Source organism: Chionomys nivalis, chromosome 7 (assembly GCF_950005125.1).
Source record: "Chionomys nivalis chromosome 7, mChiNiv1.1, whole genome shotgun sequence".
Classification (NCBI taxonomy): Eukaryota; Metazoa; Chordata; class Mammalia; order Rodentia; family Cricetidae; genus Chionomys; species Chionomys nivalis.
The window spans coordinates 4,486,962-4,509,136 of NC_080092.1; the positions used below are offsets into that span (position 1 = coordinate 4,486,962).

The 22,175-nt window shown below is 48.5% G+C and overlaps 1 protein-coding gene across 1 annotated transcript in view; it reads left to right on the forward strand.

The window, feature by feature from the left end:
* Positions 1-2,876: 2,876 nt before the first annotated feature.
* Positions 2,877-22,175, forward strand: part of Tekt5 (tektin 5) — a 34,983-nt gene continuing 15,684 nt past the window's right edge. The window contains exons 1-5 of the mRNA XM_057776307.1: positions 2,877-3,443; positions 11,387-11,470; positions 12,646-12,716; positions 15,485-15,628; positions 20,240-20,462. Of these exons, the coding sequence (XP_057632290.1) occupies positions 2,877-3,443; positions 11,387-11,470; positions 12,646-12,716; positions 15,485-15,628; positions 20,240-20,462 (1,089 nt within the window). The remainder of the gene's footprint in view (positions 3,444-11,386; positions 11,471-12,645; positions 12,717-15,484; positions 15,629-20,239; positions 20,463-22,175) is intronic.

The following is a 22,175-nucleotide window of genomic DNA, read 5'->3' on the forward strand; positions in this document are numbered from 1 at the left end:
AGCTGCTCCTCAGAGGCCACAAAGTGCCTCTTCTGTCTCTGTCTCTAGTGTCCTCCCAGGCCTGGGCTCATACTGTGCCCAGATGCACAGAATCTTTGCAGTGTATTTGTTGGGCCCCTGGCCCTTGCAAGGCACCTATCATAAGTGACATCTCCCCTTAGAGCAGTGGTTCTCAACCTCCTGATGCTCCCGCTGTGCTGACCCAACCATACAATTCCATTGCTACTACATAACTATCACTTTGCTACTGTTATGAATCATAATGCAAATGTCTTTGTTTTCTGGTGGTGTTAGGTGACCCCTGGGAAAGGGTTGTTAGATCCCTCAAAGGGGTCACGACCCATAGGTTGAGAACCATTGCCTTAGGAGCTCCCACACCGTAGATGCTGCAGACCAGCGCTTGCTGGCCCATCCTATTGAGCATTCCTTGTAGTTAACCAAGGAAAGGATATATTGGCAGATGTAAAACTGAACTCCACCCCAAGTGCCTAATAAATGTCATCTCCTACATTCTTGGCTGCTCATGCGCACTCCTGGAGGGAACTGGGGAGAAAAGCACCATCAAGCTCCCAACACTCTGTCTGTACTTCAGACATTGAGTGTCCCCTAAAGCCCATGCTGAAGGCTTGGTCCCCCGGATGTCACTGTTAGAGATGGAGGGGTGGAGCCTAACGAAAGGTACTTAGGGACAGGGGCTGTACCTGAAGAGGGTTATGTGCTCCTGCTGTCTGCTTCCTCTTTGATCCCCTGCTCTTGGTATAGGCAGTATTCCTTCTCTCTCCACTCACTGTAGCCAGGATGCGTGGCCTTCTTGGGGGACCATTTGTCAGGAGCCAAAAGCAATGGGATACTTAATTGTCTACTGGCAGCCACAGAACTGTGAGCCCAAGTAAGCCTTTTATGATCCATTCGCGGTCTCGGGTGTTTTGGTGTAGTCCCTGGAAGCTGATTGATACACCCGTCGACCAGAACCACCAGTGTCCATGGTCCTCTTCTACATTCCCAGAGAGGGGAAGGCCCACCTGCCAGCATCTTCCCATTCTAGATTCAATGCAACAGGTAAGTGTGGAGGAGGGTCCTTAATGCGACAAAATTCCCAGAGAAGTGAGGGTCTTGTTTTAGATGTTTGATAGCATGCAGGATGCTGGGAACTTAATTATAAAGAGAACAAGCACAGCTTCAGCCTCTTGGGGCTCAAAGTCCTCCCTCCATATTTAAAATTCAAGGGCACTGAAGTATAATTTATGCACAGTGTGTGTGTGTGTGGGAGTGTGTGTGTGTGTGTGTGTGTGTGTGTGTGTAGGGAATGCGTACACATGCCACAAAACTTGTGCAGAGGTCAGAGGACAACTTGCAGAAGTTGCTTCCCACTTTCCATCACATGGGCCCCAGGAACGGAAACTGGGTTGTTAGGCTTGGTATCTTTATCCATTGAGCCACCTCACTGGCCCTGATTCAGCTTTACTAGAACGTTCTCTGGGGTTTGACAGGTATAAACAGCTGTGTGCTCTCCTCCACAATCAGAAACAGAGTCCTCGGTGGCTCCATCTCCACTTTCCCACCCTCTCCCAAATTCTTAACTCCCCTTTACCCATTCGCTATGCCAGGAAGACCGATCAAACGGCCGGTTTTGCATTCCCAAAGCTGTGGATTGTGAAACTGACTTGTCTTTGGTGACCCATTTTACTTGCCTGGAATGTCATGCAAAAGCAGTGACTCTGTGTTGTTAGGCTTTGCAATCTAAATGTTCACCCTTAGTCTAAGATCACCAAGACACTTTCTGCTGGTGCGAACACTACCGCTGAATGCCCCTCTGCGCTGTGCAAGGGTCGTTTTAAAATAGCTGATGTTTTAAATCTGTCACAAGTAACCCAGGCTATCCTTAAACCCATGAACCAAGAGTTTGGTAGAATGTTTGCCTAGCATGCATGAAGCCCCAGGCTCCAACTTCAGCACAAACTGAGCAGTGGCATAGGCTTGTAAGACTTGTAATGTCAACATTTAGGACAGTCACAGAGGAGAATCAGAAGTTCAAGGTCATCCTCAGACACGTGGCCAGTTTGAGGCTAGCCCAGGTACACGGAACCTTGTCTCAAAACCAAACAAAAACACATATAAGCTGAGGATGGCTTCCTGCCTCCACCTCCCAAGTGCTGAAATTGCAGGCACAAGGAAAGACAGACAGCTTATGCTGCTCAGTCGATCCCAAGGGGAGAAACGTGGACCACATTAGATCACACACCCCCACACCCGCTGATTCAGCTCTAGAAAGGCAGACTTTGTTGTTTCAGAATGACAGACACCTGTCGTTTCTTTTAGCCCCAAACCCATGGGTTGTCAAACTGGAAGAAAGAAAGAAAGAAAGAAAGAAAGAAAGAAAGAAAGAAAGAAAGAAAGAAAGAAAGAAAGAATTAAAAACCTTATTTTTATTTTCTTTTACATTATGTGCATTTGTGCATGCGGCCAGAGGAATCAGGAAGTTGTGATGTGGGTACTGGGAACTCGGGTCCTTTGCTCTTAACCATCACCCAGTCTCTTTAGCCACTAAGCGCACTTCTCTTTATTGATTGCCTTTTTGGAGCCTGCCCTGGAACTAGCTCTTGTAGACCAGGCTGGCCTCGAACTCGCAGAGATCTGTCTGCTTCTGCCTTCCGAATGCTGGGTTTAAAGGTGTGCACCACCACCGCCTGGCTTGTTGATTGCTTATTATTTGGCTCATAGGGCCTCCAATAACTTGGGGAACAGGACTTAGTACAGAGACCTTCTCCGCGCTTTATGACACCAGCGCTGACTCACAGAGGCGCTGTGGCTCCTGGCTCCTGGGATGCCCTGGCTCTTAGGGCAGAGTTTTGCCCGCGTGGGGCTGATGGGGAAAGATGGAGTTTCTAGGAACCACTCAGACAGCCAGTTACTGTGGCCCCAAGAAAGACTGTGGCATGCAGATGCTGCCCCCTGCTGGGCAGAGCCCTATAATACAGGAGTGCTACCAACCCTATCATTTGCCCGGTTACCGCTACCTGAATGCGTGGAAACCCAGCGTCTTCTACAAGATTGCCACCACCCAGTCATGCCCAGAGGAATGCCAAGGCGCCCGGCGTCCGCCCACCATCCTGCCCTCACTCCGCTCCGCGCTCTTCTGTCGCTACACCCCACGCGACTGGGACCGCTCCAACGAACTGCAGATCAGGGGCGCAGAAGCCTCACGACTCTGGGCCAGCCGGCTGACTGGCGACTCCCTGCGGATCATGCAGGATAAGGACCAGCTAACGCGCCAGATGCAGGAAGGGACCTCCCGGAACCTGGGCCAGAGGCTATCCGACATCGGCTTCTGGAAGTCCGAGTTGTGCTATGAGCTGGACAGGCTTCGGACAGAGAACAACAGCATGGACACCATCAAGAGGCGCTTGGAGTGCGCAGCCCAGGAGGTGAACTGTCCCCTGCAGGTGAGTAGGGGAAGGAGACACTGCTGCTGCCTCTGCTGTCGTTGAGTCAAGGTGACAGGCACCTTGCAGGTGGGTTGAACTGCATTGTCTTTTATGATCACATTTTAAGGTGAAAATGATCGGAACCTGGAGAGAGAGGTGGCTCAAGAGCGTTGGTTATTCCTGTAGAGGACCTGTGGCTTCAGTTCCTAGCACCCACATGGCAGCAACTCACAGTGGCAGTGACTTGCAACTAGTTCCAGGGAATCAGACACCCTCTTCTGGCCTCCTAGGGTACTGCATGCACGTGGCATACAGACATGGAAGCAAGCAAAATACACACACACAATAGAAATAAATCTAAAAAAAAACTCAGCCTACTCAGAATAGCCTCAATCAGACGGGAGTTTTCCATAGTGGGTCAACTTCTCTTTTTCTTTGGTGTGTTCGTCAGGGTTCTCTAGTGGAGCAGAGCCAGTAGGATGAATAGAGACCACGGAGGAATTTATGGGATTGACTTGGGCAATTCATGCTGGGTACTGAAGCAATGGCCACCTGAAGGTGCTGAGTGAGAGCCCTGCAGCTGCTTTGCGCAATAGGTTCGATACCTTACCATTCCCGGTCTGGTGATGGATGCCTGGCGAGCGGGGTCCTGAAGAGTTGCGGGCCTCCGTGTTGGAAAGCTGAAGAAGCTGAGCAACAGCAGCTGCGATGATGCAGATGGATTCACCAGCAAGGAACGAAGGAGGGCAGGCAATAGCTACTCTGTTTCTTTCCAACCCTCTGCCTATGTGGACTTTCTGCAAGTGCTGCCCACTCTGGGGGAGCTTCCTCTTCCAGTCAGTATTCTCACAGACCTTCCCGGAGCCTCTCCGCTGATGCCAGAGCAGCTGACAACCAGCCTCAACCATCGCGTGAGGGGTCCCAGCAAGATGCTTTATCTAGGCTGGTTCCATTTCTTAGCGCTTGTGAATAATATAGCTATAAAGTCCTTCAAGTACTTACTATGTGTGGTACAGCTGGATCATAAGCTAGTTCCATTTTTAGGTTTTTGTTGTTTTTTTGTTTTTTTTGCTGTGTGCGGGGGGGGGGGGAGAGAAGGGATGAGAGAATACAGCTTTCCATGGTGGCCGCAGGAGTCAATGAACACTTTTGAATAAGTGAATATATATCTTCACGCGGACATTCCTGACCCTCCCTTGGACTCCGGGACTCCTACCCATGAGTCAGTTAGGATGTCTTTGGGCTGCATGTGACTTAGCCACACAGTTTGTTTCTGTCATGATGAGGATTCCAGAGACAAATGTAGACCCAATGATCTGCCAGGACAAGGCCTCTCTCTCTCTCTCTCTCTCTCTCTCTCTCTCTCTCTCTCTCTCTCTCTGCCACCCACAGCATGCGTCTCTTGCCCTAATACTAAAAGGAAGGAGCATTTGATATTCTCATTGGAGGCAGGAAGTGGGGCTAGGGCAAAGGACAGTCGGTCTCTGTCTCACACTAGCAAGGAATAGCCGTATTTCCAGAATCATGTCTTCCTGTTAGGCTATTTGCAAGAACTTATAGGGGCCTCCTGGCTACAGAAGAGTCTGGGTAAAGGGGATGTTTTTGCTACACCCAGGAGAAAGTTCAGAAGGGTTTAAGTGGTTGTTGGGTAGGGACAATGTCTGCTTCCTGCTGTGGGAATTAGTCCTGGGGCTCACTAGAGCATACAGGGGCTGCCACCTGGAAACCCGCCACACCTGACAGCTGTGTCTGCTCCAGGCTGGGACAGTGGCAGGAACACTCACAGCAAAGCTTTAACACTCCAGAACTCCCAAATCCATCAGGGGAGTGCTCCGCTGTTCCCTCCTTCTCCTGGTTTGCTCCTTACCAAGGAGCTGGACAGACACTGGCAGCGAAAGGGAAGTCTGTTGTTCTCTCTTCCCCTCTTTATTCTCTCAGATGGCCTGGAAGCCTGGCTCTGCCTGTGCACAGGTGGGGCAGGAACCAGACACACCTGAATTCTATCTGCTTCTCCCTGTCTCCTGGCTACCACAGTCCAGGATGGGTCTCAGTAGCAGGAACAATCATCTTTTCCCAGGCTCCACCCCAGGAACCAAATATCAAACTAGATTGCACCCTTCTCCCACTGGCTCATAGATGGCTTCTTTAAACTTAATGTCTTTTGGAGGGGGAGTGTTTTGTGGGGTGTTGTTTAGTTAGATTTTCTATAACTGTGAAGAGACACCATGGCAACTCTTATAAGGGAAACCTTAGGGCTGGCTTACAGTTCACAGATTTACTCCATTGTCACCATGGTGGGAAGTGAGGCAGCGTGCGGGCAGACACCGTGCTGGAGAAGGAGCTGAGAGTGCTACACCTTTATGCACAGGCAGCAGGAAGAGAACTGTTGGCCACTGAGCCTGAGCTTGGGTATCTGAGACCTCAAAGCCCAACCCCACAGAGACGCACTTCCTCCCAGAAGTCCACACCTCCCAATAGTGTATGAATGTATGGGGGCCATTCCTATTCAAACCACCACATTCCACTCCCTGGCCCCCAGAGGCTTGCAGCCATATCATAAAGCAAAAATGCATTCAGTCCAACTATCACAGTCTCAACCATATTTAAAAGTCCAAAGTCTCTTCTGAGACTCATGGCAATCTCTTAACTGTAATCCCCTATAAAAGCAAAATAAAAAATCAGATCATATACTTTCAACATACAATACACTATTGTTCCAAACAGGAGGAAATACTGGACCAAAGCAAGACTGAAAACCAGCTGGGCAAACTCCAAACTCTGCATCTCCATGTCTGATGTCAAGGCGCTCTTCAGATCCCCGACCTCTTTCAGCTGTTAGTGCAACACACTTCTCTTGGGTTGGTTCCACTCCCTGTTAGCATCTTTCCTCGGCAGGAATCCCATGACTCTGACATTGCCAGCATCTTGGGGTCTCCAAGGCAACCCAGGCTTCACCTTTCTTAATAGCTTCATGCAATGGCTTTTCTAGGCCTCTATTCAGGGCCACCCCTGACACATGCCTGGCCTCAGCAGCTTTCCTTAGCCATAGAGGAAGATTCCATAATCCCTTTCTTTTGTCCTTGACTCCAAAGCCAGGACCATAAGGCCAAAGCTGCCAAGTTCTGCTTCTTGCTGGGACTGGAACATTGTCCCGCCCCCTCGTTCACTTCCATCTTCATCAGCTTTCTGTTTTTCATCACCACCTAAGTCTGGCTGTACTGAAACTTCTTCTGTAGACCAGGCTGGCCTTTAACTCAGAGATCTGCCTGCCTCTCTCTCCAGAATGCTGGGATTAAAGGCATGTGCTGCCATGCTTGGACCTAAACCACTCCTTAATTCCTTTTCACAGGTTGGAAGTTTTGTTTTGTGGGGTCTTGCCCTGAGGTCACCACTCCCTTTATTTCATTTAATGTAAGGATTTTTTTTAAAAAAAAAAACAAAACAAAACTATTTCCTTGAATACAGGACTTACTTCTAGTCCACTTCCTAGTTCCCCTTTTCCCCTCATCTTGTACATTTTGTATTTTTACTGTCTCAGTTTGCTCCTTTTCATTAAAGATCTTCGTTAGAGTTAACACTAGTAACCACACAACAGAGTCTATGTTAGGCTGTTTTGAGATTTCCTCTGCCAAAGCAATTAATTCTTAAATTTAGCCTCGGGCATACTCTTTTGAACAAGGGCAGAAAGCAGCCACATTCTTCACCAAAATATCCCAAAATCAATCTCTAGGCTACATACTAATATTCTTCCCCTTTGGAACTGAGTCAGGCCCCACACAGGCAGAATCACCCTCAGCACCCCTGTCTTCTATGATCCTACGAGGGTGGCCCATTAAGCAGGACTTAGAACACTGAACTGCTTTTCTAATCCACAGTCCCAAGGTCCATATTCCTTCAAACAAAAGCATGGTCAGGCCTCTCACAGCAACGCACCAGTCCCTGGTGCCAACTTCTGACTTAGTGTTCTGTTGCTGCGACAAGAATAATGACCACAGAAACCCTTATAAAGGAAAACATTTGATTAGGCCAGCTTATAGTTCAGAGTTTAGTCCCCGTGATCACCACGGCAGGAAGCATGGCAGTGTGCAGGCAGACATGGTGCTGGGGAAGGAGCTGAGAGCTCTCATCTGGATCTGCAGGCAGCGGGAAAAGAGCTGTCAGTCACTGTAGTTGGTTGTTTCTAATTCTTTACCCTTTGGGGGCCCGCCACCCAACTCCCAAACAATCACACATGGAGTCTTATTGTTTCTTATAAACAAGCCTTTGCTTGGCTTGTTTGTAACCAGATTTTATCTTAAATTATCTCATCTATCTTTTGCCTCTGAGTTTTATCTTTCTCTATTTCTGTATACCTTTCTTCTTTCTCGGTGGCTTGCTGTGTAGCTGGGTGGCTGGCCTCTGGTGTCCTCCTCTCCTTGTTCTATCTTGCTCCTTCTCCTCCTCCTAGATTTCTCCTTCCCTATATTCTCTCTGCCTGCCAGCTCCACCTATTCTTTCTCCTGCCTCACTATTGGCTGGTCAGCTCTTTATTAGACCATCTGGTGTTTTAGACAGCCAAAGTAACACATCTTACTTTGTAAAGTAAAACAAATGCAGCATAAAAGAATGCAACACATCTTTGCATCATTAAACAAATGTTTCACAGCATAAACAATTGTAATACAATTTAAAATAATATTCCACAGCAAGTCACTGATCTTGGACTTGAGCATCTGAAACCTTTAAAGCCCACCCCCACAGTGACACACTTCCTTCAACAAGGCCACACCTCCTAATTTTGTCACTTCCTATAAACCAAGCATTCAAACACATGAGTCTATGGAGGTCATTCCTATTCAAATCACAACAGGTGTTACTTCATGTAGCCTAGGCTGACCTCAAAATTACTATGTAGCCCAGGATGTCCTTGAACTATTGGTTCTCCTGCCTTTGCCTCTCAGGCACTGGGATTACATTTACCACCATACTGGGTCTATCAGTACTTGGGAACTGTGAAGTAAGCACTCTACCAATGGGGCTATAACCCCAGACACATTTTAACATCTTAACTCCTGAATCCCCTTTCTCCTTAACCTGTACTAAAGCTCTGGTCTACCCCTCTCCATTCCGGTCCAATTTTCTTGTTCCTCTGACCTCAGGGCCTTTGTGCCTGCAGCAGCCTCTTCCTCATTCCTATTTGCCTTTGCCTGTTCTTCTCATGTCTCGTGTCAGTACCAGTCTTTTCCTTCTTGACCTACCCACAATGTCACCTTATTTTCATTGCATCCCTTATCAAAATCTTATCATCTTTTATGTTTTGTGTGTGTGTGTTCATGAATGTGCACCGTGATATACATGTGGAGGTCAAAGGACAACTTGCAAGGTGGCCTCTCTTTCTCCACGACATAGTTCCTGGGGACTAAGTCTGGTCGTTAGGCTTGGCAGTAAATGCCTTTACCTGACGAACAATCTCTAATTTTTCAAGGTGTTCTCTTTGCTCTATGGAACGCAAACTGTTGTAGCAGGACTGTCTGGGTGGTCACGTGCTCTAATCCAGCCTCTCAATTGAGCAGAGCTCAGAGGAGGCCCTCCAAGCTCCTGGACAGCAAGTCACTGGATCCCCCTCCTTTCTGAGCTCTTTGGTGCCTTTGCTCCTAGAACCCTCTGCTCCCTTCTTGGGCCTGTTTGCCTTTATGATGTCGTAGACAGACAAGTGACTGACCACCATTGCTCCCCAGTCCCTTGAGAACTTCCTTAGACAAACAGCTCATTGTCTGACCTGCGGTTGTGCTCAGGTCCCCAAGACCCCTGGAGAGGAGGCCAGGGGCTGTGGCAATGCTGCCTTGGTCTCACAGGGCCCTGCCCCCTTTCTGTAGCTTGCCTTCTACTTGAACAGCACCAAAAAAAAGTGTACAAGGATAGCCATCGAGACTATCTTAGTTACTGTTCTACCATGGCCAAGGCAACTCTTATAAAAGAAAGAATTGAATTGGGAGCTTGCTTACAGGTTTACAGGAGTAGTCCCTGATCATCATGGTGAGAAGCAGACAGGCATGGCACGAGAGCAGTAACTGAGGGCTTCACATCCTGACCACAGGCAGCAGGCAGGGAGAAACCCACCCCCAGTGGCTCTCCAACAAGGCCACACTTCCTAATTTACCAACTGGGGATTAAGCATGTGTGTGTGTGTGTGTGTGTGTAAATTCATATATATGAATTTATGGGTGTGGCGGGCATTCTCATTCAAACCACCACCACAGGGTCCATTGACTTTTCTCAAGCTATAAAATTCCTTCAAGAGCAGCTGAGGAAAGTGTTTATTTTGACTCACAGTTTGAGGGAACGGTCCATCATGGTGGGGAGGGCATGGTGGCAGGAGTGTGAGGCAGGTGGTCACACGGTGTCTGCAGCCAGGAAGCAGAGAGAACAGTGCTGGTGCTCAGGAGATGGTACCAGTGAAGATGTACCATCCCAGACAGGGTTCTATATGAGGTCTTCACACTTGTAGGTGGACATAATCTGCTCACAAACCTGACTGGTGAGATAGTGCGCCCACCCTGAGCCCGTGTATGGATGAAGACATAGTGGGGCTGAGAGGTCACCCAATGTGTCCAAGTGCACACAGTAGGAAGTGGCTAAGCCTGAGTTTGAACCCAAGAAATAGGAGGACCGCAGCTGACGCATATCATCTGAAATGATAGCTTGGCTTTATCGGGGTTTGGGAAAGCTTAGGGACAACTTGCAGAGAATGGGAAGGGGTGTTATTCCTGTGATCAAAGACCCATCAGTAACAGCTCACAATGTCAGAGGGTTTTAATTATGATTGATTGACCCTGTGCACCTGATCCAAATACCGTAGCACTGGGAATGTGTGGCAGAGGCTGGTCACTTCCTGGCCGACAAGAAGCAAAGGCAAAACACAGGAAGAGACAAGGGCTTGTGAGAGATATTCCTTGTGGTGGTATGAAAGAAAATGGCCCTCAAAGGGAGTGGCACTTTAGGAAGTATGGTCTTGTTGGAGCAGGTGTAATCTTGTTGGAGGAAGTGTGTCATGTGGAGGTGGGCTCTGAGGTCTCATATACGCTCAAGATACCACCCAGTATCTGAGCTCACTTCCTGTTGCCTGTGAAAGACAGAGAACTCTCAGCTCCTTCTCCAGCACCATTGTTGCCTGCACGCTGTCATACTCCCAGCCACCATTCTCCCTGCCACGATGATAATGGGCTTAATCTCTGAAATTGTAAGTTGCTGCGTCAATTAAATGTTTTCCTGTATAAAAGTTGCTGTGGTCATGGTGTCTCTTTTCAGCAATAGAAACCCTAAGACACTCCCCGTGACCTACTTCCTCCCCCTAGACCTCACATCTGACCTGAATCCATTGATGATCCATGTCCTCTTGAGCCAGTCACCTTTGGAATTATCTTCATGGGCACATCAAGAGGTGATCTCCTCTATCTATCTATCTATCTATCTATCTATCTATCTATCTATCTATCTATCTATCATCTATCTATCTATCATCTATCTATCTATCTATCTATCTATCTTTCTATCATCTATCTATCATCTATCTATCTATCTATCTATCTATCTTCATCATCAATATCTTATCTTATATGTCTATCATTTATCTATAATCTATCATCTATCCTCTATCTATCTATCTATCTATCTATCTATCTATCTATCTATCTATCTATCTATCTCACCTCACCACACCTGATTTTTAGGTGTTTCTTAGCCCTATCAAGGTGAAGCATCACAGGGTCCCTCCCAATTATACCACTTCCCAGGACACATCCTTGTCCTGATTTGAATGCATGGGCTTGCAGTGGTCCTGGCACACAAGCACAATGATGAGACCCCATGGGACATGCAGGTACCTCACAGAACAGAGCAGACAAGGCATAGGTTCTGACTCACCTACACTCAGGTTCTATTCAGGCCTCCACAGGACACACTCTTTCCCATTGCTTTAATAGGTAGCCCTGGAATGTCTGTACAATCGGGAGAAAAGGATCGGAATAGACCTTGTCCATGACAACGTTGAGAAAAACCTTATCCGGGTAAGGTGCCACCTGGGAGTGGGTGAGAATACAGCTGACCAGTCAAAAGGTTCTGAGTGGCCTGTCTGGAGCAGAAGTCACATGTGATGTCCCCGTGGAGTTACGGCTCAGAGAACACTGGGGCGCTGGTGTCCTCGTGTAGGAATGGGGAGAAGCAGAAATAGAATGGGAGTATTTGATCTCAATCTTATTATTTTCAAAATGACCATAAGGATGGCACCATGAAAATAATAGTAAAGACCCATGTATATTTATTTTTGCTCATTTAAGCAGGGTCTCAGGTACCCCAGGCTATCCTCAAGTTCACTGTATAGCTGAAAATGGCCTTGAACCCTTGATCCTCCTGCTTCTACCTTCTGAGTGCTGAGATTACATATGTGCACGATCACATATAATTTATACAGTGCTGGGAATACAACTGAAGGCTACATATATGCTAGACAAATGGTACTCATAAAGATAGTATTTATTAAGCATACACTGTATACTGTAAATGTATACCAATTCAGATATGTGGTTTAATTTAATGAAAAATAATCTGTGAGCACTCTGCACATAGTTGGTGCTAAATTTTATTTTAATTTTTAAGTATATCAAAAATAAACCAGATATAGTGTCACATGCCTGTAATATCAGCTACTCAGGCAGTTGAGGCTGGAGGATCACTAAGCCAAGGCCTACATGGGCTATAACATGACTTTAAGGCTAGACTGGGCAAATCACTGAGCTCCTGTTTTAAAATAAGAAGAGGGGATAAGATAGCTCAGTGGTTGAATTGCCTGCCTAGCTCACGAGAGAGGGGAGTGGAAGAGAGAAAAGAGAGAGGAAGGAAAGAGGAGTGGAGGGGAAGAAAGGAAAAAAAGAAAAAGGAAAGAAGGAAGAATGGAAGGGAGGGAGGGAGGGAGGGACTGAGAGAAGAGAGGGAGGGGGAAGAAGGGAGGAAAGGAGAAGGAAAACTAAGAAACCTAGGTATGGTGGCACATGCCTACAACCCCAGCGCGAGGGAGGTTGAGGCAGGAGGATTTTGAATACAAGGCCGCTGTCATCCACTCTTAGCTTCAGTGGTCCTGGGATCCCCACTCTGGTGTTCCCTCCATGGGGCTCCTGCTTGAGAGCTCGGACTGGTGAATTTCCAACCATGCCAGCTCTTTCTGACATTCTTTTCTTCATTTCAGGAAGTAGATTTACTAAAATGTTGCCAAGATCAGATGAGAAAATTAGCTAAACGAGTCGATTTCCAGATGCGGTAAGAGATTCTTTCTCCTTCAGAATCGCTTGTGGATTCCCCCGATTTCTGGGAAACAGCTAGATGGATGCACATGTCTCTGAGTAACTATTGAGGTCCTTGCATTCTGTCAGATGTTTAACACCAGCTCTGTGGGGTGGGAAGGGTGGGGATGTGTCCTGGGACGCTCATCCAAGCTAGCTCATCCCCAACTATGTTGGCCCGACAGAAGGCACCAACCTCCTGACACCTGACTTAGCTTTGGCTTCCCCAGGCCAGGTCTGAACTTGGGAAGAGAAGCACCTGGTGACATTAGGCAATAGGGCAAGGGAATGGGACATCTCTGGAAGGGTGTTGGTGGACGCTTGAGCAGGGAGTCTTCAAAAGGCACCAGCTTTTGTTCTTAGACCATGATGTAAACTGGCATCGTGCCAAGCCAGGGGCCTCTTGTGTAATTAAAGGGAGGTCTGTGCTTTGCCAGGTTTGGGGCCCCTCGGCTCCCATGAGACAGCTTCTTCCCATGGTGCTGGCGCTTGGCATTTACCCTTCCCTGTCCAGGGGCACGCCGCTCGGCTGGTTTTTCTTCTTTGCTTGTTTTTTTCGCAGAGGGCACAGCCAGGGTGGCCAGTAGGGTGGCCTACGGTGTGGGGATGCTCAGACCTAGCTTGCTGAGAGGCTCCAACATTGACCTGCTCAGGTGGTCCCAGATGAGGGCTTGTGACTCTCTGGGCCAGGACTGAGATTTGCTTCCAGGAAGAGGGATGGTCTCATGGTATGGGTACCCCAAAAGAATAGAAAATGTTCCTCTTGACTGGGGAGGAACCAAGCTTGGGCCCTTCCTGGTGGGCTGACAGCAGGGTGAGGTATGCCAAAAAAAGGCAAACAGAGGCCTCTCCCTCGTCCTCAGCAGCAGCAAGCACTGGTGCCAGCTGTTCTGAGGTTCCGCTGACCTCCGTGCTCTGACCTGTTACCTTCTGGCTTTCGTTACACCACAGTTAAACAGCTAAGACAAGTCCTACTTCGCTATCCTGGCTCAATATGCAATGTCCCAGGGTGGGTCCTGGTGGGGTGTCTGTACGTTATTAGCAAGAACTCACCTTCGCTCAACATAGAACACAGGGAGAGGATCAGGTTTAGAGGTTTCTTAGATGCGAGCTAGGAGTGTCTACTTGGTATATTTTGGTCTGAAACAACCTTCTATTAATAGCCGAGAGTTACTGTTTTCCTTTAAGGACCAGAATCTGAATTCTCCTTTCAAATGCATTCATTGCTATTTTACGTGTCATTTGAAAATATGGAAAGAATAAGCAAAGGAGCAGGTTACTCGGTACTTGGTGAGAACTGTGAAAGTGGTCGCCAGCAGTTTGGAGCCTTGGCCAAGCTTAGCTCCGATTCCAACAGTCCAGGCCAAGTCCCTGCCCCCACCCCTTGTCTCCTCTACACCCAGCAGCTCCTCCTTCCTAGACCCTGATCTCAGCTGGTCCCTGTCCCTGAACTCCTGGTTATTTCTAGCTTTCCTGCTTTCGTGTTAACTGGAGCTCACCTCCGCAGCTTTGTCCGTAGTGCTTGATATGAGCGCCTGGCTCAGACAGCAGCTCAGACACGGGCGGCCTCAGGTTTTGCTCCCTCTGCCTGCATTGATGTCTCCTCCACTGTACTATGTCCTGTCTTTTTAAAGTCCCCACAGTTCCCCTTACCATGATGGCTACATTTAGTTATACAATTTGAGCAACTTGAAGGCAGGGGCTTTCTCTACGCACTAACGCTGGTGTTCAGAGCCGCCTTCTGTTTCACAGTGGTACGTTTGTGACAGAAGTGGCTCCACACAGACTTTGTCCAAAGATGGCTTGGAATCTTCTAAATCTGGCCTGCCATCTGTTCTTAGAAATGCAGGGACGTTTTAAGACTTATTTTTATTCTGTGTGTATGAGTGTTTGCTTGTATGTACATATGTGCACCAGGTGTGTGCCTGGTGTCTGCAGAGGCCAGGAAAAGGCATCGGATCTCATGGAACTGGAGCTACAGATGATGTGAGCTGCCTGCGCGTGCTGGGAACTGAACTCACATTCTCCAGTGAGTGTTTTTACTACCAAAACAAAGCCATGCCAGGAACCTACATATTCTCTGTGGCTGGTTGCAACTGAGATACCACACCACTCAGAGCCTGAGGCATTGACTACTTGGCTTTTTTGTTTGTTTTTGTTTTCTAAGACAGGATTTCTCTGGGTAGCCCCAGTTGTCCTGGAACTAGCTCTTGTAGACCAGACTGGCCTTGAACTCACAGAGATCCTCCTGCCTCTGCCTCCCGAGTGCTGGGATTAAAGATGTGCACTACATTGCCTGGCTATTTATAGTAAATGCTGGCTCATTTTTTACCCCAATTTGTAGTTTATTTGTATGTGTGTGTGTGTGTGTGTACACGCATATACTTGCATGTCATTTGGAAACCAGAGGACAACTTCAGGAATCAGTTCTCTCTTCCATTGTGACATCAGGGATCAGACTCAGGCCAACATGCTTGAGTGGCGGATCTTTTACCTCCGGAGCCATCCTGTTGGTCTGGCTCATCTCTGTTTTCAGGCAGCAGGTGTGTTCGTCCTGGAGCGAGCCCTAGTGGCTCTGAGTAGGAGGTGTTGACACCAAGGGGGAACAGAGCCGAACAGCCTCTGGGCAGCTCTTTCCTGCGAGTCTGAGGACTGGGTTTGCACCTGGGCTCTGTCTCCACCTGATGCACGATGACGGCTGTGGGTGGAGGATGCTGGGTAACCACACAGTGCTTCTTCCTACAGAGATAACCGGGATGCTCAACATGCCCTAGAGCGGGACATCGAGGACAAAACCTCGGCCCAGTGTATTGATGAGGGGTGTTTTAACCTGAGAAACACATCCGACGCCATCAGCTTCTTCCACGGCATGGAGAAGTTTGACGGAACGTACGTACCCAGTTCTCTCTCCTTGTCTCTGACCAGGTCCAATGGGAGTAAAGGGAAGGGTGTTGCGTGCCAGTCAAGTGGCCTTTGAATGGAATCCTCTGTTGCAAGGGGTGGGATCTTAGTCTGGCTACTGGTTAAAATAAGAATTTACTGGAAGTCTGTAAGGGAGCACCAGAGTCAGGCAGAAGGCTGCAGGGGAAGGTTCTGGCAGTCAAAGGGAACCAGGGAGTGGGAGATCCGGGTGTGTCCTGGGGATCTGTGTTCTGCACCCACTTGCTGTGTGTGTGGCCTTGGGTGGGAGGCACTGGGTACACGTCCACATTGCCATCTTTGCATCCTTGTTCCACCCTTCCTAAGGTACAAATCATGTGATTGGCCCAGCTGAGAGTGGCAGGGCCACTGCCACAGTAGTGGTAGGGCATGCTGGAAATGCTTCCATTGGCAGTTACGCCAAAGCGTAAAACATAATGGCTGTCACCAGTAGGAGCAGGAGTTCTGTTCAGGAGTGCCACGGTCCAGCTGCAGGACTTGAGATGGGGAAGGGACCTCAGCATGAAGAAATGAAGTGTCGACCCCCAGATGAGTCTCACACAAGCGACTGTCCCTGAATTGCTCCAGCCGTCTTTACTTATACATCAAAACAAACATGTTTTTTCATACTAACAAACAAGTTTTTCTCTCTCCAACCTTAACCTCAGCAAACAACAACAACAACAAAAAAAGTCAAATATGTTTTTCCCCAACTTTTACATCAAAACATCTTTAAGTTCAAAACAACACTTATCATCATGCTAGCTAGGCCAAATACCGAGCCAGATCCATCCTGTCTTTACAAAACTAGAGGTGATATATTAAGCACATATTTTTAAGACCAACAATCTTGTCCAAAACATAGTTACAGAAATAGGGGTGATCTGCCTTCCATCCTGTCAGCTCTGAATCAGAACAGTTCCCGGGGTCTGCAGTGGCAGCTGACATCCCCAGACGAGAAACCCGAGAAGCATCAACTCACGAAGAATTTTAGGGGAAAGTATTCAAGGAAAAATGGGGTTTCCAGGAATGAGCATGCCTGTCCCATGCATGATTGACAAAATGATACTAAAATCATCAAGAGAATCATCACTATGGTGGGGACAAGAGAGCGTGCAAGCCACGTGGTCCCAGCGGTCTCCTGCACTGTCCTGATGTCTGCTGGTCCTCGCCGAGTGAGACTGTCCCTGTGAGCTTTGCCTCATCTGGAGATCTGTTAGAACAGCAGTCATATACCAGCCCAAAACTAGGCCAAATAGCTACCAACACAGCAGGGTCCACCAGCACTTGGGTTTGTGGGAGAGAATAGGTTCTTCAGGGCTGGAAATAAGTCTCAGAACTTGCCTAGCAGTTATAAAACCCAACTTTAGTTCTCTGCACTACACACACGCTTGCACATGCACACACATGTGCACACACACACATGCGTGTACAGCCAGGCTGCCTGGGCTTGCTGTGTTCCATCCTCTGTGTGCACACTGTGGGTGAGTTAAAGCAGGTTAAACTCATTGGGGCCACATTTCTGTATCAACACCATGGGGGAAAATAGCGTCTACTTTCTTGAGTTACTGTGAGGAAAAAGAGGTGGACACAGGATGTGGGGACACAGAACACAGTGTTCCACAGAAATGCCCGATGTTGATTACATGCAATTGTGCAACATAATTTTTTCACCCTGGCAGCTATGAAGTAGCACCAAGGCCTCTTGTATGCATGGCACTCTGGAGGGCATGCCACCATAGCATGGAGGGTCAGATGGAATAATACATGCTTTCTTTGTCCACGGGCTGGGGTCTGAGGAGGAAGAGTGGGAGAGATGCTCTGGGTGCAGGCAAGAGGGTGGGGTCCATCCTGGTTCTGCTCTACACTGTGCTTCATCTCTAGCAGACAGAATTGTATTGGGCATTATGTTCACTGTAGGTATTTATGGAATGAAAGAACAAAGGGAAGGAGAGAAGGGAGGGAGGAAAAGAAAGAGAGGAAGGGAAGAAGCCCCTGGATAGGCTCTGCGGACTATGCCTAGCGTCATCATCTGGATTTTAGTCAAATAGTAAGGTACCTTTTGGGGATTCCTGGAATGCTACTTCCTGGGGACTTCCCTCCTCTTTCCAGCTGGGTTGACGCCTTGGAATAGTGAGGCAGGAATTCGGGCTTTGCTCCTGTAGGCACAGTTGCCCATCTGCACAGGGATACCAAGGGGTCCCTGCACCCCTACAAACGCCTCCCCCTAAGCCTGGCTGTCAATCCGCTCATACTGGGAAAGGCTGCTTTACCTTCATCCTACTGCACTCTCAAGAGTTGCTCTTTGTGGCCGATAATTGCTTCCCAGATGTGCAAACTCAGGACTCTGTTTTCCAGGCTTGAGGCCGGGTGAAGAGAGGGCGTCCAGTGGCTGACGGATTGTAGGGTCAGTGCAGCTCTCAGCAGCTTGGGTTAACAGAGGTGGTGACGACAGTTATGATGATGACGATGGTGATATCACAGTGCTGCTGGTGAGGACGGTTATGGTGACAGTTGCTATGTTAGATTTTGTGTTGAGACTTAAGCATGCAGCATCTTATGAATAACAATCACTTGACAAGGTGTGTGTCCAGGCACAGGTGCTTTAATTGTCTGCATTTTATGAAACCAGCGCCCTGAGCAATGAAGCAATTGACCTAAATTCACACAGCAGTTGGCACACCTCAGCTGCGAGTCCACACTGGACACGAGTCTCGGTGTTTTGCCAATGACAACTTCCTGCCTCTGCATCGAAGCCTGCCCTCCCTTCTGCCCTAAGAGGAATGGGCCCCAGGGAAGTACACCCCTGATAGTGAGGGGCACCACCTATGGGGAGACAAGTCACATTTGATGGCTTACCCCAGGGAGAGGAGATGAGGCTGCTGTTTTCTTTGGGGATCTCTCAACTGCCTGCTCCAGGGGAAGGCAGGTGCATGGCATGGCATCTGCTGGTGGAGACAGTGATTCAGTTTCATTGGGCAGGAGGGCATTCTCTTAGCATATGCTCATGGGGAGTTGTGTTGTTTGGTTGGTTTGTGGAGACAAGGTCTCCCAGTCCAGCCCTGGAAGATTCATGGGTCATGTTCTCTCACACACCTCCTCACACCTGGAAATTCAGGGACCAAGTGCTACGTATGATGGGTCCTTGTTCAGTTTTTGACTTTGGTCTTTTTGAGACAACTCACAATTCTTCCACCTCAGCCTCCCACACCACGACAGCTGTATTTCCTTCTTTTTCTTTTCTTTTTCCAAAACGGTATTTTTTTCTGTAACAGTCCTGATGTCCTGGAACTCACTTTGTAGACCAGGCTGGCCTTGAATTCACAGAGATCTGCCTGCTTCTGCCTCTGAAGTATTGGGGTCAAAGATGTGCACCAGCACACCTGGCTAGACAGCTGTTTTTCAATACATTCATACATACTTATGATAAGCGTTGGCGTGTAAGAGAGGCACAGGCAAAGGTTAGCAGCAACCACTAGTAGAATAGAATAAACACAATATTCTGCAGCGAAAGTCATTTAAGGCTTATGAATTGGGGCCACTGAGGTGGCTTGGGGTGACACTCCTGCCAGTAAGCCTGATGACCTGAATCTGATCTCTGGGATCCCACTGAGGAAGGAAAGAACCAATTTCTGCAGATTGTCCTCTGACACCACACGTACATGCCCACACTGAACCAACCAACCAACAAATGGAATGTAATTTAAAAGTGTTTATAAATAAAATAAAACTCAGGAATTGCTTATTTCTGGAAGTTTCCATGTGTTTATATCTCAGTAGCTGATGCAGACCTGGCTATCTCACTATCATCTGCTTCTAAGTTCCTCCCAGGCTCACACCTGAGTGTGTGAGCGCCCCTAAGAGTTGCCCCAAGGACCTGGATGCTCTCATTCTTACAGCTTCACTGCTGGTACTTAGAACAAGGTGTGGCCCGTGGTGGACTCTAACAGCATGATGCTTAGGACAGGGGTGTGGCTCAGCAGCAAAATGCCTGCCTAGCATGTGTGATGCTCTGTACTCTGTACTGCTACTGCTAAAACAAAAACCAGAAAGCAACACAAATAAACAAAAAACCCACCAGCTAAACCCCAGGCGTGTTGAGTGAACAGGTGAGTTAGTGGCCTAGCCACATGCCTGTCATTGAGCTGGGGGCCCCTGAGTCAGTCTGGGCCCTACTGACTGCTTCTTGGCCTGGTTACATCTTTAGTGGAGGCGGGAGGGCAAAAGTTCCTAGCAGGACCACCACCTGTCCCATCCATTTTTGAGTGCCTTATTGAAATTGCTGGAACCCCTCCTGGCTCCTTTTGGTGTCCCTGTAAAATGAGGGATGGATTTGGGCAGCTGTCCTCAACAGGAAATAGACATGTTCCTCTGGCCTTGGGGCCATTTGTGGTCATAGAGGCTGTGTGGGGGGGCTCCTGGAAGGGTAAGAGTCAGCGTTAGGTTTACCCTCAGTGCACAGGAACAACAAAGACCCACACACCAAGGCTGGGGATCCCCTGAATGCTGAGGTCTCCAAGACCTGCCTGATATCAGCTCCCCAGTTCCCCACCTGACTTCAGCTACCTTTGGACTTTTCAGGGTCTCTGTTCCCGAAACCTGGGCCAAGTTCAGTAATGACAACATTAGACACTCTCAGAACATGCGGGCCAACTCCATCCGGCTGCGAGAGGAGGCAGAACACCTGTTCGAGACCTTGTCAGACCAGATGTGGAGGCAATTCACCAACACCAACCTGGCCTTCAGTGCTCGCATCTCGGAGGAGACAGACGTGAAGAACAAACTCCAGACGCAGCTGGCTAAGGTGAGCAGATGCTGCATCCGTGTGCACTGTCCACTCATGGTGCTGAAATGGTCCTATCCCTCTTGTGGGCTGTGGCCTGTCTAATCCAGGAGAGAGCAGAGAGCTTTCTAGGTGATTGTAGTAGCATCCTTGGTCACTGATGGTGAAAACCAGAGTTTGACTTGGCTGTTGACACAGTACCCAGGACACCGCTATGGCCCCTGGCACCCTTCCTTCTCTGTCTGAAGATCACATAGCTGAGTTTAACCACTTTCCCTGAGAGGCCCAGCACATCCTGTTGGCCATAGTGGCACTTTTGAAAAGAAAACTTCTGGCTTTCAAAGGCTTTCTATAGCATGGTGCTCCCCCGGAAGAATGGGATGCTTTCTGAGTTAGAGGATTGCTCAATTTTGTCCACTTCCTCCTTTTCTTCACACCTCTGGGGTATCCTTCCTGCATGGACTTGATTTCCCCTGCTCAACACAAATGTAGATTGCACCCTGGCTGCTGGAGGCCACACTGGGCATTCGAATAAAATGGGCGTGTGTGTGTGTATGTGTGTGTGTGTGCTGGCTTTGAAACATGCTGCGTATCTGCAGGTAGCTTACAGTCAGTTTGGGGAGCAGTGGTGGGTGTGGAATTTACACTGAGTGACTTAGAGGTACACACTTTATTGGAGGGTGTGGGGAAGTTGGAAGGACGAGCCCTGAGTTTCTGTTTGCAAAGCAGCCCCTTTGCTGTGTTCCTCTTTACCGGTGGTGTAGCAGGCTGCAGACAGAGGCTGATGGGAGCTACTGGCACAATTTACGCCACCCACGTCTGAGTGGATTTGGCCCAGGTGCGCAGACAAAACAAGTTTCTAGAAAATAATTGCAAGTTGTAATGAGGGAAGCATCAGGGAATGAGTCAGAAGTGGGGCCCTCCATGGATGCAACAGACAGATAGGGGTGTTTACAGCAAAAACAGACCAAGGGAAGGGTCTGGGGGATGGTTCAGTCAGCAAAGCATTTGCTGTATGTGTGAAAGTCGGAGTTTAATCTCCACATGAAGAGACAGATTCAACAATGAGTGCCTGCTATACGAACACTAGGAAAGCAGGGGCAGGGGGATCTGGGGTCTCATACCAGCCAGCGCAGCCAAATTGCTGAGTTCTAGGTTAAGCGAGAGACCCTACCTCAAAAGTTAAGGTGGGGAGCAACTGGGGACGACACCTGACATTTATTCTGGCCTCCACATGTGGCTGCCTTCAACAGGACATTGTAAAAGGGAAGTCACTGGTTTCAGATTTGTGCTCACTTGGGAATGATCTAGGCCCTCCACTGCCCTGACAATGCATGACTCCTTTGTTGCTGAGGAAAATCTGGATGATAGCACACAGGCCTGCCACATTCTGGCTCTCATCACCTCTCTGGCCTCAATCCCTGCTGTTGTCTCCTGCAGCCCCTCCCATGTCCCCAGTGTCCCCAGATGCATCTGCTCACCGCCTGCCTCAGGACCTGTGTGTGTTCTCTCCTCTGCCCGTAGTCCTCTGCCCCAGGAATTCTCTTGACCAACGGCTTAAAATGTCCTTTAACTCTTGCTTCAAATATCACTTATCGTCAAAGCCTACCCTGAACATCCCAAGTCATACAAGTCCCTCCCTGCTGTAACCCCGTGCTGAGGGGTGTAGACAGAAGTTCCTGTCCTGCCCAGTCCCACAACCATTCAGTCCCCAAGAAACACACAGAGGTTTAT